A 14,892-nucleotide genomic window follows, 5' to 3' on the forward strand; every position below is an offset into this window, starting at 1 on the left:
TAAAAAAAAAACTCAGTTAAGTTATGAAGCCATACTCACTCTCTCTCTCTCTCTCTCTCTCTCTCTCTCTCTCTCTCTCTCTCTCTCTCTCTCGTGGCAATGAAGAGCAATAGCGTTAGTCCTGTGCTGCTCAGGCCTCCAAAGAATGAGCGTGAGCCTGTGGACTGAATGGCATGTGTACATCACACACCTATACCACAGGTGCACAGCACTCACTTACACACACACACACACACACACACACACACACGTGCACACATGCTCTACAGGAATTCTTCTAAGCATTATTCATGGCCAGACCATGCTAATGGTTTCCGCTCATTGTCTCTAATTCTCACAACCATAAGGTAGAGTTTTCACCGTGTTTCAAAAAGTCCCTAAGCATAGCCTTCTTCCTGAGATCAAACCGTTCTAACTTCGGACTCCACTGTCCTCCAGAAACATTGATGTTCCATATGTTTTCTTGAAGTCGTCTTTGTCTTTGCAATGAGGTTATGTACACATTGACAACTATAATTTTATTGATATAATTTTGTCTTCATTGTTTGTTTGTATCCTCTATATATTTGCATGCATTGCCTAGTCATTAAATTGTGATATATCTTACCAGTTATCTATGTATGTATGTATGTATCTATCTATCTATCTATCTATCTATCTATCTATCTATCTATCTATTTATTTATTAGATATTTTCTTTATTTACATTTCAAATGTTATCTCCTTTCCTAGTTTCCCCCCCGAAAATCTCCTATCCTCTCCCCCTCCCCCTGCTCCCCAACCCACCCATTCCTGCTTCCTGGCACTGGCATTCCTCTACACTGGGGCATAGAGCCTTCACAGGAACAAGGGCCTCTCCTCCCATTGATGATCGATTCGGACATCCTCTGCTACATATGCAGCTAGAGACACCATGTGTACTCTTTGGTTGGTGGTTTAGTCCCAGGAAGCTCTGGGGGTACTGGTTAGTTCATATTGTTGTTCCTCCTATGGGGCTGCAAACCCCTTCAGCTCCTTGGGTACATTCTCTAGCTCCTTCATTGGGGGCCCTGTGCTTATCCAATGGATGGCTGTGAGCATCCACTTCTGTATTTGTCAAGCACTGGCAGAGTCTCTCAGGAAACAGGTTTATCAGGCTCCTGTCAGCAAGCTCTTGTTGGCATCCACAATAGTGTCTGGGTTTGGTGGTTGTTTATGGGATGGATCTCCAGGTGGGGCAGTCTCTGGATGGTCATTCCTTCAGTCTCTGCTCCACACTTTGTCTCTGTAACTCCTTCCATGGGTATTTTGTTCCCCCTTCTAAGAAGGACAGAAGTATCCACACTTTGGTCTTCCTTCTTCTTGAGTTTCATGTGTTTTGCAAATTGTATCAACAGAGTCGTCTTTGTCTTTGCAATGAGAGTATGTACACATTGACATCTATAATTTAATTGAATAATTTGGTCTTCATTTTTTGTTTGTACCCTCTATATATTTGCATGCACTGCCTAGTCATTAAGATTGTGATATATCTTACCAGCTTTTAAGAGGTGCTTAAACAGTTACTGAAAGAGCTCTCATTCTTCACTTTATACATGGCATTTTGAAAGGTGCGTTCTATACTGTGAGAACCGGCTTCTCACTTGTGTGGCTGCATTGTGGATTGGTGAGTAGGAGTTCCTGGACTCCTCATGATTGATTATGACTTGCTTGCTTGCCCGGGCCCTCTGACAGAGCAAATAGCTCTTGTTTGGCCCAGTGCAGAGTGGCTCCCAAGCAGAGACGGTCTGAGGCAGGCGGTAATGACTTCAAGCTTTGGCTTTCTAACTAAACACTTATTTCCAACCCCACCCCACCCCCCGAAAAGCCTTGTTCTTATTTTCTGAGGGAATGAAAATCTTTGTGTGAAGAAGTTGTCACCAAGTGTCTTACTCATCTGCATGTGAGCCATCTCCGTAAGTGACAGTGGGAGTAAGGTTCATCAGTTCAACATGCCTTTCACATTTGGAGACTCCTGACTAATAACCTCTGGTATTTAGCATCAGAACAGCCAAAGAACTAGAATCCGGCACATGCTGCTCTCACACACGGAGACAAACTTAGAAAGACAGAAGATTCACTCCAATTTTCTTTCTTCTATTCATTTAGAAGAAAAAGCGTACCTTTATCTAATTAAAGATTATGAACCCACAGAAACACTTGGCCTGTTTCACCACAGCAACCTCCTAAAACGCCCAGCTTGTCTCCAGCGTGTCCTTCAACAACCAAGTCTGTATGCAGCAGGCAGCAAGCTCTTCCTAGCTTGTAGGTCGGCACCAGCCGCTCACGTCACTGGCATGTCACCGTGGCGCTTTCATGATTCTTGGGGTAAAGTCCTGTGCAGTCACAGTTGAGGTGCCCCGGCCTGCAGTCTCCCCCGGCGTCACGGAGCACTCGGAGCTCCTTGCTTCTGTGTCCCGGAAGGGCCTCTCCCAACCTGCGTACAAGTCCACACATTCTTCATGAGCTCTCTGCAGGCCCCGCTGTGACTGGATCTCGCTGGCTTCCACAGCCGTTATCCAGGTCTGGCCTTTTTATACTTGGCTATATTTTAATTTAGACAAACTGGGATCCCATAGGGCAAGGCTATTACTGCTCCATTTTGTTTGAGGCAAAAGGCTCTACCACTTGGTATCACACATAGAATCCCGATTACACATGTATTCTATGCTAGGTCATACAGCTACACTTTGGCCTATCTCTATGACCCAACGGACTAGACCATAAGCTGCCCCAGGACTGTGGCTATGTAGAGTTTCTTTTTACATATGTAAATCTGGTAGGAACTGCTCAATGAATGTATTCTATACATGTATAAAAATACACCTCGAAGATATACTAATATATAGGCATATATAATATACACTTAGAAAAAAGTAAAATTCACTCAAGAAAGTATCTGGGGCTCTTTTTGGTACGCATGATATCAGGGACCTGGTAGACACACACAGTGCTCAGGGACCTGGTAGACACACACAGTGCTCAGGGACCTGGTAGACACACACAGTGCTCAGGGACCTGGTAGACACACATAGTGCTCAGGGACCTGGTAGACACACATAGTGCTCAGGGACCTGGTAGACACACACAGTGCTCAGGGACCTGGTAGACACACACAGTGCCAACAGAGTAGCTGGGCCTCTGCCCTCACCATGAGATGCCAGAAGGATGAGACCACTGTGGACATTTGAGCCTTTAAACGTGGTCATTCCCATGTTTCTGGTCCTGGAAGATCCCTCAGAAGTGATCATTTCCACACCCATTTCCTATATTTCATTCCACATACACTATCTACTTTGTCAGTCTTATGGACAGTTTTAGTCATGGTACCCGAGTTTTCTGAATTTACAACACATACAGGTCTATAAAAGCTGTTCATGCCAGAAGTTGTAATAACCCCATTGCCCATTGGTTAACTTACAATAATTGGGATTTTTTTTTTCTGGTTGTCTTAAAACTCTCTCTCTCTCTTTTTTTTATTGGTTATTTTATTTATTTATTTTTCAAATGTTGTTCTCCTTCCTGGTTTCCCTTCTGCAGCTCATCCATCCCATCCCTCCTCCCCTTTGCCTCTATGAGGTTGGTCCCCCACCCACCTACCTACCCACCCACTCCTGCCTTACCCCTCTACCATCCCCTACACTGGGGCATCAAGCCTCCACAGCACCAAGGGCTTCCCCTTCCATTGATGCCAGACAAGGCCATCCTCTGCTACATATGCAGCTGGGGCCATGGGTCCCTCCATGTGTACTCTTTGGGTTTAGTCCCTGGGAGCTCTGGGGAGTCCGGTTAGTTGATAATTGTTGTCCTTCCTATGGGATTGCAATCCCCTTCAGCTCCTCTATTGGGATCCCTGTGCTCAGTCTGATGGTTGGCTGTGAGCATCCTCTGTATCATGAGCCTTTCAGGGTCAGCTATACCAGGCTCCTGTCAGCAAGCGCATCTTGGCATCAGCAACAGTGTCTGGGTTTGGGGTCTGCAGATGGGATGGATTCCTAGGTGGGGCAGTCTCTGGATGTCCTTTCCTTCAGTCTCTGTTCCCGTCTTTGTCTCTGCATTTCCTTTAGGATCAATTCTGGGTTAATTTTTTTTTTTTTTTTGCAATGGATGGGTGGCCCCATCCCTCAACCAGGGGCCATGCCTATTCACTGGATATGATCTCTACAGGTTCTATCTCCATTCTGTTGAGTATTTCGGCTAATGTCATCAGAGTAATAGATCATCAGTATTTGTTTCAATTATTGGATCTTCTTATTGAAAAAACTGTTTTGAAAAAATGGCATATTTATCTATTTATTTTGTGAACATATGTGTGGGTGGGAGAGTGTGTGTGGGTCAGGATGGGGCTCAGAGGAATTCTTAGTGGGGCACGGCTTGTTCTCTCCTTATCCTAGAGATCAGGTTCTCAAGATCAAACTCAGGTTTTTGGCAGGCACATTAACCTTCACAGTTATCTTGCTGGCCCGGACACTTTATCTATCTATCTATCTATCTATCTATCTATCTATCTATCTATCTATCTATCTATAATTAACTTTTGTGTGTGTATGACTGTGAGTGTGCAAGACAGAGGAGGAGTTGCATGAGTCAGGTCTCTCCTATCACATGAGTCCTCAGAACTGAAGTGAAGGTGACTGGCTTGCTGACAAGTCCCTTCCCCACAGAACCCACTCCCAGCCCCCAACCGCACCCTCCCCAGCCCCTCCTCTGCCTCTCCCAGCCCCGCCCCCTGCTCTCCCAGCCCCTCCCCGAGTTTTCCCAGCCCCTCCTCCGGCTCGTCCAGCCCCGCCCCCCCTGCTCTCATAGTCCCTCCCTGGGCTCTCCCAGGCCCCTGGTTGTGCTCTTCTTGCCTCTTCGTGCTCCTCTAAGGAACTGTTCAGTGTTCCCTGGGATCCAGGCCATAATGCCAATGGTCTTGGCATAAATTCAGTCTCGAGAATTCTCTGCACCGTCAGGGAGTGGTGTGGGTGTTGCAGAGGGCTGTATACACTGCAGGCATTTTGGAGAAAATACCCTAACAGCTAAGGATGGAGACACGGTCAGCTGTCGGGGTTAATGAAAAGAACAAACTCACAAAAGAAATAAAACCCTTCTTTAGGGAGAAGTGGAGGCTACACAAGGAGAGTGTATTGAAGGATCCTCTAACAGCCTGAGATCTCACTAACAATTCTGTTAATGCGCCTGCTTGGCTGCCATCTTGGGGGCCTGTTGCGAATTCCTTACTTGATATTATTAATGGTTAATGGGCACACCTGAAATCAAGCAATAATGCGCCATTTGGGTAATAGTTATATTAAATGACTCTTTTATACAACATCGAGCTTATCAGATTATCTCATTCCTAATAATAACCTCGTCTTTTCCAATTTCCTAATCAAATGTTTCCTCATCATCCTGAAGCACAGCCATTTCCAGACGCATCTGCTCTATAGTCTGAGCTTCTGTGAAGTCACACTGCCATCCTCCTGGGTCCCTCCATTCTCTCTGGCACCAAGACAGAGGCCCATGTGCCTCTTTGAAACCTAGTGATCAGGAGACATTTGGTACAGGGAAACAGTGAGCCAAAGGCACCACCAGGCTGAATTTATAGTGATGTAGAAATGTTTACAACAGGTTTCTCCCTAAAGTTTGGCGAATTTGTCTTAGATGTTTCTCTTCTCTCTGCTTCCATTTCTGAAACCTGTGTGCCCTAGTCTAAATGGCATTTCTCCAGTGTAGAGGCAGCCCACAGCAGGGACAGAAAGCAAAGGATGTTATGATTCACTATAAGGTAGTAAACATTTAGATATCCATGGGTGCTGCCTTAATTGAACTGATCAGAAGTATTGAGGGATCTGAAGTGATGGCTCAGAAGTTAAGAGCATTTACTGTTCTTGCAGAGGACTCAGGTTCTGTTCCCGGCATTCACATAGAGACTCACAACCATCCACACTTTCATTTCCAGGGGACCTAACTCCCTCTTCTGGCCTCCAAAGGCACTGCATGCACACAGTGAACATATATACAAGCAGGTAAAAAAATACCCATACAGATAAAATAAATACATCTGAAGTATTTTTTAAATAATTATGTTTAAAAGGAAGGATCAAGATTTCTGAGCACCACATGGTTTGTTTGTTTGTTTTTTATTTGTTTTTTGTTTTGTTTTGTTTTTTTTGATTTGACTGAATACCTGCAGCAGACGGAACAATGTAAGAAATGGTGAACAGTATGCAGGGAGCCAGATGTTGTCTCTTCCTGGCATATTGAGCTGAAATGTTACTGTATTTACTGAGAAGGTTGGGTGACATTATTCATCATTTTGAATCGCGCCAGTTCAAAAACTGATCTCTATGTTACATGGCCATCTCTCTTAGTTCCATACTCTCTCTGTCTTCAGTCTCTCTCTGTCTATGGTACTTATAAAAGCCCCCTCCTTCCTGGAAGAAAAGAACAGTGCAGACTCACCCCTGGGCATCCACAACCACAACCACAACCCAGGCTGCATTCCCCAGGTTCGGTTGTCCACTAACGCCAAAGTCCACGGGCTTTGGTCCTCAAGTCTCCATTGCCTGACTTGACATCATAGACCACAGATGGTACGCGAGTCACGGAAGGAAGACCTGATCTACAATGTGTGGTTATCCCACTTCTTTAATTAAAATGAAATCCAGTGTGGAGTCACCTGATCCTATTTAGACATGCTTAATACCAAGCACAGTACAGTAGATTCATGTATTGTCCTATAACGTTTAACAAACAAACAACAAACAAACAAACAAACAAAAAGCACATCGCATATTTTGGAAACTTATTACGAGAAGCCAATATTTAGCACACTGTATTTCCAATTAGTGAAGCTGAGAAATGAATTCTTTCCCCAAAGACTAAGGAATGATTTGGTTGCTGATGGGTGCTGTGATTTTCCTACTCTGGACTCCTGTGGTTGGAATGCCTTATAACATTTCAGAGCTGGAAAAGGGTTTTGGAAACCATTTGAATTTCTTAAAATATCTAAACTTCCCAGTAGAGAGCATCACTGGGCACACTCAGCAAATGTTGGATATGACCACAAACTAGTGAACCCTAGTGTGTGAGATGTCTGTGACACTAGCAATCATTAACCTGCTTATAATTTGCAAGCTAAAGATGGAAATACAGCAGCAGATGCTTGATAAATTCTACAGTAGCAGCACATATAAGGAGAAGGAGGAGAGGAGGAAGAGGAGGAGGAGGAAGAAGAAGAGGAGGAGGAAGAAGAGGAGGAAGAGGAGGAGGAGGAGGAGGAGGAAGAGGAGGAGGAGGAAGAGGAGAGGAATGACCACCACCAAGTGTATCTGGGGAGGCTTCCTGGAAGCAATGACTAAATTTGATATGAACCTCGAGAGAAGTCAGTGACTGTCATGAGGGGAAATCTCATGCTACTTATTTGTAAGGCAACATCACACCATAAGAAACAAGCTTTTAAAGAGCAAAAAAAGTCTGGAAAGAGTTGGAATCTGGACTCTAGCAGCCAGCTGCCCTTCTCTGTGCTGTGGCTCCTCCAGAGTCAAGGAACAGAGAGGAACCAAATGACCTTGCATTTGTGGGTGCATCTAGGTGACATAAGGCTACTGCGTTTTTCTGCTGCCAACTTCTCTGGATTCGTAAAGACTTGCATTACTAATGGTTCTTAAACATGAAGGAAAGCGTACCTGTACAGTGGGAATTTGCTGTATTTTACTGAACACTGCCACTCTCTGCATAGCCCATGGGATGTGACTTTTCATAAAATTGTAATGAATTTCTACATTTGTCGAGCAGTTACCAAACAGATGCACTCTGCTAGTCTAACAGAAACATTTAAAGCCCAGATCCCAAATATCAATAGCTTTTAGTATTGCAAATTAGTCTGTCTATTGGGTAAATAGGGCCGTGTGGTTCTTGATAAAAAGTAGCAAGCAATTCTGCATGCGTGTTTCGTGTGTAACTGCCTGCCCAGAGCCTGAGGGTCCTGTGCTTCTTTTCAGAGCTTTAAGTTGAACGTAGACAGTCACTGTGCCCTCAAGGAAGCCGTGGAGGAAGAAGGACACCAACTTCTTGAGCTCGTTGCATCTCACAAAGCAGGTAAATCCTCCTGAAATATTGCGGGTCTTTATGTCTCCAGACTATTAAGAATGAAGAAGCATTGCCGTAAATTACTGCATATATTCACTTCCTTATGTATTATTAATATTTACATTATCAGATTGACCTTCAAGATTTATAAATGTTTCATATACTGCATACAATGCTGTGATACTTATAAGATGAAATACTGCCTCCCAACGGTCTGTTCATTTTATTTGGGGCTTGCCATCCGCCTGAGTTCCGATTGAAATCACACTCCTGCAAACTTCACATTGACATGCTTTTTGATGTAGGAGCTCTGGAAGTAACATTAAGATAATGAATGAGAGCTGTTCTTATAGACACAATGCATGCCCACTAGGGTGAACATAGACATCATTATGGGTATAAGGCAGGCTGCCCATACACATCTGATTATTTCCCTGCCAGTTCACACATGTGGACCTTGGGCATATTCTCTGTAGGTCCTTGCATTAGCAGAGGCTTAGGCCCTCAACCAGTTCTTAGACCAAAGTTGATGAATTTATGAAAAAATGCATTATGAGCAAAAAGAAGTTTTCTTGTATGGTTCCTCTTATCCTGATAGTTGAAGACAACAAACCAGGGTGAGTTGAAGGTCCCCGCTCCCCCGCTCCCCCCGCACTTACTGTACAAACGGGAAAAGAACCGCATTAAGCAGATGTGTTAATGCCAAATAGCAGTCTCTTGATTCTGGCCTATTTACTGTATTTCCAATTGAATTACCTGTATCTGTTTTCAGATATCTTTCTTTCTAATCATTAGGAAGTCTCCACGCAGATAAACCCAGGGCCTTATACTGGAGGTGTGAAGCTATAGTGTTAATGACATTTACACATCACGATCTGTCCCACTTTTATTGTTCGCACCAAACCACCGAGTCTGCGTCAGTTTCTGCGTACGCTTGCCCTGTTTCTGCGTTGTTATGTCTTACCATTGCCAGTCTCAGTGCTGGGTGGCAAGTGCCCGGCAACGGGAAGGTCATTTCGAAGCATGTGTAGGGCTTGAAGTAGCCACCCAGTTTTCTCTGTCACAACCCGTAGCAGGAAAGATGCAGCCGGGCCCACAACTTGTGCTTTCTCTCCTTTGGAGAAGGACTGAAGGACATGCTGAAGATGATTGCAAGTCAATGGAAGGAGCTGCAGAGGCAAATCAAACGGCAACACAGCTGGATTCTCAGAGCTCTGGACACCATCAAAGCCGAGATACTGGCTACTGATGTGTCTGTGGAGGACGAGGAGGGGACGGGGAGCCCCAAGGTAAGTGGCTTGAAGTTTGCCTTATTCCCTCTTATTCCTGTCTTCTTTTGAACTAGGCACCACTGAAGTTTTCTTTCCACCCCTAAGGCTCTTCGTTTCTAGTGGGTAAACTTTGTAACTCCTCCGTCTCTTTCTCTCTCCTTCCATATATATATGTATGTATATATATATATATATCTTGGCTGAAAACAAAACAAAAGGCGACAACTTTCAAGTTTTCCAGGAAGAGGTCCCTTTGTACAAAGTAGCAGAGCAGAAGGGGGACAGGATTCTCGGGGGTGGGAGGAAGGGGGGGGATCATAAAACATTTAGTAAACAAAACATAAAGCATCTTTAACATGAATAATCAGAATGGTTTTAAATTGTTTTGTTGCAACTATAAATCACTATAATCAGTGCAATCACTCAGCTCTGACATCCATTAGCCGCTTGGTTACAGCAAATTAACAAAGAAGAGAGAAAGTGATTCATTATCTCATTCCTGTTAATGACTATCAGATGCATTGCCTAATTAGGGGATGGTCATTGTAGTGGGAAGAAGGTCATGTGCTTTGCTACAAATCTTTTTGCTCAGAGTGTAACTTCTCCATAATGGTGCATGCACCGAATACAACAAGTATTTTTTTAAAAAAACAAAAAACAAAAAACAAAAATGAGTATTGGCATGTTTTGATTATCCATTTTGGATTTACAAAATAGTCTGTGGAACATATGCCGCTGAACATTAAGTGAGGTGCCTTTTAAGTCGGAATACTACTGTCGTAAAGGTATTCTTTGGATTTACAATGTCGAAAACAATTTTATTAATCTGACATTTTCTTAACAGTTTCTCAATTTGTGAAAGGGACTCCAGAAATTAGTTGCCTGGTAGACTCAGGATCTGAACATATTGTAGCACAGGGGAGACAGATTGAAAAGTTCATGGTTTCTATTCCTGGCACGGACAGAGCGAGTAACACTCTCCAACCACATTTCTTCAGCACGTGCGGGCATGAGCGTCTTCCTCAGAGTGAGCTAGCACCCACCGTGCCCCCTGAGACTCAGACTTTTAATACAGGCAGAGCAGGAACCCAAGCCAGTCTCACAGCACTGAGACCATGCAGCCTGTGAAAAGCTCAGGGGATTCCCTTGATCTGTTGGGAACAGAATTGAACGGTGAGATCAGCCCAACCGGAGGAGGTCACATTTCAGGAAACACTTAAAGAAAGAGAGAGAGGGGTGCATGGCACATGAGCACATATTTTAGGAAGTGACCTGATGGGAGGTTCAAAGCTGCAGCTAGCACCAGGGACCGGACTATAGTCAGCAGACATCTGCTTGCAGAGGAAGCAGTTGATTGGCAATGGCTTCACTGTGGAAGTGGAGCTGGAATGACAAGAAAGCACACGACTAAAAGCTGGGTTGTGTTTTATTTATCTAACAGAAAGAGAGGTTGAGAGGTAGTAGATTCATGGTAGAGTACTTGCCTAGCATGCATGGGGACATAGGCAATACCACAAAACCAACCCAAAAGCTCTGTCAAGTCCAGGTCCCTTTCACGGGCTGCCCTGGATTCCGCCATCACAGTAAACACTAAACACAGTGAAGAGACCCCAGAGAGGTTAACCTGTTTGCCTAAGGACACACAGCCACTAAGTCTCAGAGCTAGGGCGCAAGTCTGCACTTTCAGACTTAGATCCCCTGTTCTCTCTCCACTCTCTGCTCCCTGCTGCCTGGGTTAAATGTTCCTGGGTGTGCACTGAGCTGTTAGAGAGCTTGTGGGAAGGGAGGGTCAGGATGCTTTTGAGACTGTACTATTAAAACCAATGAAGGGAAACAGGTCGCAGGGCAGAAGAGAGAAGAGATTCAGGGAAGTTGAGGGAGGGTTGCCGTGAGGGAGTGACATGCATGCCACAGAGTAGTGTGGTCTGAGAAGGATGTAAGCATCGAGGAGGAAGCTGTTGGCTTGCTGTGTGTGTGTGTGTGTGTGTGTGTGTGTCACTGTCGGCTGTGTATAAGTCATGAGGCAGGGGTGGATGACTTATGTGAGTGAGGGTGGACATGATATACCACAGGGATCTCCAGAGACATGCACCTCAGACTGATGGGAGAGCTGTGCTGTGGTTAGGTAAAGCTGTTCAACAGGACTGGGTTTCAGTCAGCTTGTTTCCTGAGCCAGAGAAAAAGAGACAACATCAGTGTTCTCCTCCCAGCACAGGTCCTTCCTTGCGTTCTAACAGGATCCCCTGTAAGAGGCTTACTGCACCCCCCCCCACACACACACATGTATAATCAATGAATGGGAGGATGTCTGAGACATTGTTACTTAAATAGCAGATGGTACCAGCTACAGTGTTTAAACTAGGGTTGTATGACTAAACTGAGCTACATTTTATTCTGGCAAAATGTTACAAGGCCATTAGAGAGCAGTGTTTTAGAGGGCTTTGTAAAAAGTAGATGATACCTCTATTTAGCTATGTATTTTACAATAACTTTGACTTTTCTAAGTCTCTACCTTGACTGAGAACTATTATAAGGAGGGAAAAAAAAAGAGTAAATATAAAGTGTAAAAGTTAAAAATTGTTTAAAAGGCCAAAATGAGGGCCTTCCCAACACGGTGCGTTGGGAAGGGGCGGCCTGAAGTTAAGGATGAGGAGGGGAAATGAATCCCCTGACCCATGATGATCCCTGTGCCTGTTCTGGAAAAGAGAAGACAAACCACAAACCCTTGCGTGTGAGTCACTGCAGAAGAGACAGTGTCTCGAGTTTCATCAGCTTACAAAGAACAGACCCGTCCTTAGAAAGACATTTCTGCTCTGTGGTACCTTCATGTCACCACACAAATGAGAACACTGACAAGAAGAGATTGTGTGTGTTGTCTGCACACGGGGAGCCTGGGAGCTGCAGAGCCAGGAGACTTCCCTGACAAACACAGCCATACTCAAGGACGGATGTAAAATAAACTCATGGTTAAGGATATAATGGGGAAAGATCGGATTTCGTTTTCTTATTTGTTTAATGTTTATGAATTGTTTCTCTTAGACTTGGGACAATTAAATTTCAAGGAGACAGACTTAGAGTGCTTGAATTAAATGGCTGTCACTCACAACCAGGTGTCTTTGGTGACGGGGCCAGCGAGAAGCTCAGAGTGTGGAGACATCTAGCCTGTTGGCCTGGGTTTAATCTCTGGGAGACACACGTAGTGGGATTCAAAAAGCTAACTGCTCCTAATTTGTTTTCTGCCCTCCACATGTGAACTGTGACATGCCTAAGTCATCTCCTCGACCCTTGTAGAACATAATGATATCTTTAAAAATTTTTGAAGGGGTAAAGATAATTTCTTCCTCAAATATCTGTCATCTTAGTTCAAAGAATGCTTACAATGAGTAGGTGTGTTTTGCGGAATACCCACAGTCCTAGCATTGAAGAGTCAGAAGCATTAGGATCACTGAAGACTGGGGCCGGCCTGCCCACTAAATGAGCTTCAAGCCGGCAAGGACATAAACGCAGTGTGCAGGCCAGAGCCTTGCGCAGAGTAATTCCTAAACAGGCAAATGGAATGCAGAAGCTTTTGCAGTCTAACGACACAAGAGACAAATGATCACAACGGATTTGATAAAATTCCAATAGAAACTGGAACAAGATGCTCTAAGTAGATGAGGGAGAAGCATCAAGGAAAGATACAGAAGGAGTTGACTCTTTAAAATAAGGATGGGAAGATACTTGCCAATGTGAAAATGATGGGCAGAGAGATTAGCATGTTAAAGACTCAGAAGTGTGAGATGGTTGGTGGGTCTTGAACCTGGGACCATTGCATAGGTTATGCTTGCTTGCTTGCTGGGATCTGCACTGTGGCTCCCAGAATGAAAAATTGATCCTGACTAATTAGTGATTGGAGCAAGAAGTCTCCAAGTCTGAAGGACACACATACATATTGCTGAAGAATTGTCTGCCATGTAGCATCAAGTAGCACACGCTGAAATAGGCCACACCAGAGCTCCCCTGGACTGAGAGGTAGCCTCCGCTGCTTCCTGTCCCTTCCAGGAGTCTTCTTCCTATGACGTGACCTTGCTCGGGCCGCTCACAAGTTGTGCCATGAAATGCAGCTCCAAACATGGCAGTTACGATTAGCTGTTTCATCTGAGACCTAAGAGAGGAATGAAAATTAAAACATGATAAAAATAAATCCAGAACTCATCTTAGGTTTACTTCAGAAGCAACTGGGAGCCTGAGAAGCATAATAGGAAATCTAAGGAATATATCTAGGGGGTATTTTTCTTTTTTACCTTGTTTGAGGGACTGCGGGAAAGGGCTTGGTCTTAGAAATCTTGTAAAGGAGGAGAATAGGAGGCAATTCAAAGACTGTAGGAAACGTCTCCCCCAGGACTTGGCAGCATGCCTTATTTGTTGGATTTCAGTTTTTTAAAAAAGTGTTTTCCCAGGACTGCGAGACCTTCTATACATGGAAATAGAGAATGTAAGTCATCAGTTTTAGAAATACAACTTTAGCATATGCATCCAAGAATTTGAAATATGCTTGTAACTATGTATTTTCAGAAAGACTGATACAAGTTTATCAGCTTAAACTAGAGGCTTAGTATTTCAATTGTTTTGATGATATGCAGTTGGACAATTTCAAAATATAGTGACTACCCAGTGTTTTAACAGAAGCGACATGCTTTTGACCTTTCAAGGTAAAAGCCAGAATATTCTAAGGAAGAGAAAATTAATCAACGTTGTCGCCTTTAAAATATTCTCATCTGCCCTCTCCTTACTTTTCTCTTCTGAAGCTTGGCATCCATTAGGTTGTAGAATCCAGGATCTCCCCATGAGACTTACCCAGCTTTGTACCACTGAAAATATGTGACAACAGCCTCGCTGTCCTTTTAAAGGAAACAGATCTAGGTCTCTGGAACACAGAGCACCTGCAGATTTTGACAGAGTGACCTTCCCTGAGTCCCATGCAGTCTCCTCCTTAAAGGACGCGGGCATCTGGATGCTCTGGACTCGGGGACTCTTATTTCATCCTCTTTCTCTGCAGTGCAGCCTCTGAAATGGGTATCAGACTCTGAAGCTCGTCACGACCATCAGCTCGGTAGCTAGCTGGAGAGCAAGCTTGAGAGGCCTTTAAATATGTCTGTGAAGGCCTACAGATAAGAGTTTTAGGTCCGACTGGGACTGGGAGTTGTGTAGCTTTTGACTTAGGTAGCCAGCGACTACCTAACCTCTCTCTTCAGGTGTCCAGTGAGGAAAGTGGAGTATTAACCGGCACTCTGGCATGCTTGCTGACCCAAAGTCCAAGTGCTAACCCTGTGCTTAGGCAAATGAATTGTGTAATTCTGCTTAAAGAATGATATGAACTAGGGGCCGTGTTAAGAAGATGCTCGCTGCATGAGATGACGCCTTTGGGGTAACAGTGCAACCTGATGCTGTGGTTCTGGGTTCTGGAATAAGGGTCGATCCTGAATTTTTCAAAGCACCACTGAGACTAAGCATTGTCTCTGCACTAAGCTCCGTTCTAGCCAAGGGA

The 14,892-nt window shown here is 44.3% G+C and overlaps 1 protein-coding gene across 5 annotated transcripts in view; it reads left to right on the top strand.

Moving 5' to 3' along the window:
- The window catches only part of Akap6 (A-kinase anchoring protein 6), a 432,548-nt gene that overhangs the window by 219,818 nt on the left and 197,838 nt on the right, over window positions 1-14,892 (top strand). For 4 of the 5 annotated variants that reach the window (XM_029540880.1, XM_029540881.1, XM_029540882.1 and 1 more), the window contains 2 exons: window positions 8,007-8,103; window positions 9,217-9,383. In XM_029540880.1, coding sequence (XP_029396740.1) covers window positions 8,007-8,103; window positions 9,217-9,383 — 264 coding nt within the window. The remainder of the gene's footprint in view (window positions 1-8,006; window positions 8,104-9,216; window positions 9,384-14,892) is intronic. The other variant, XM_021201844.2, reaches the window with a different exon arrangement.

This window comes from Mus pahari, chromosome 7 (assembly GCF_900095145.1).
Source record: "Mus pahari chromosome 7, PAHARI_EIJ_v1.1, whole genome shotgun sequence".
Taxonomy (NCBI): domain Eukaryota; kingdom Metazoa; phylum Chordata; class Mammalia; order Rodentia; family Muridae; genus Mus; species Mus pahari.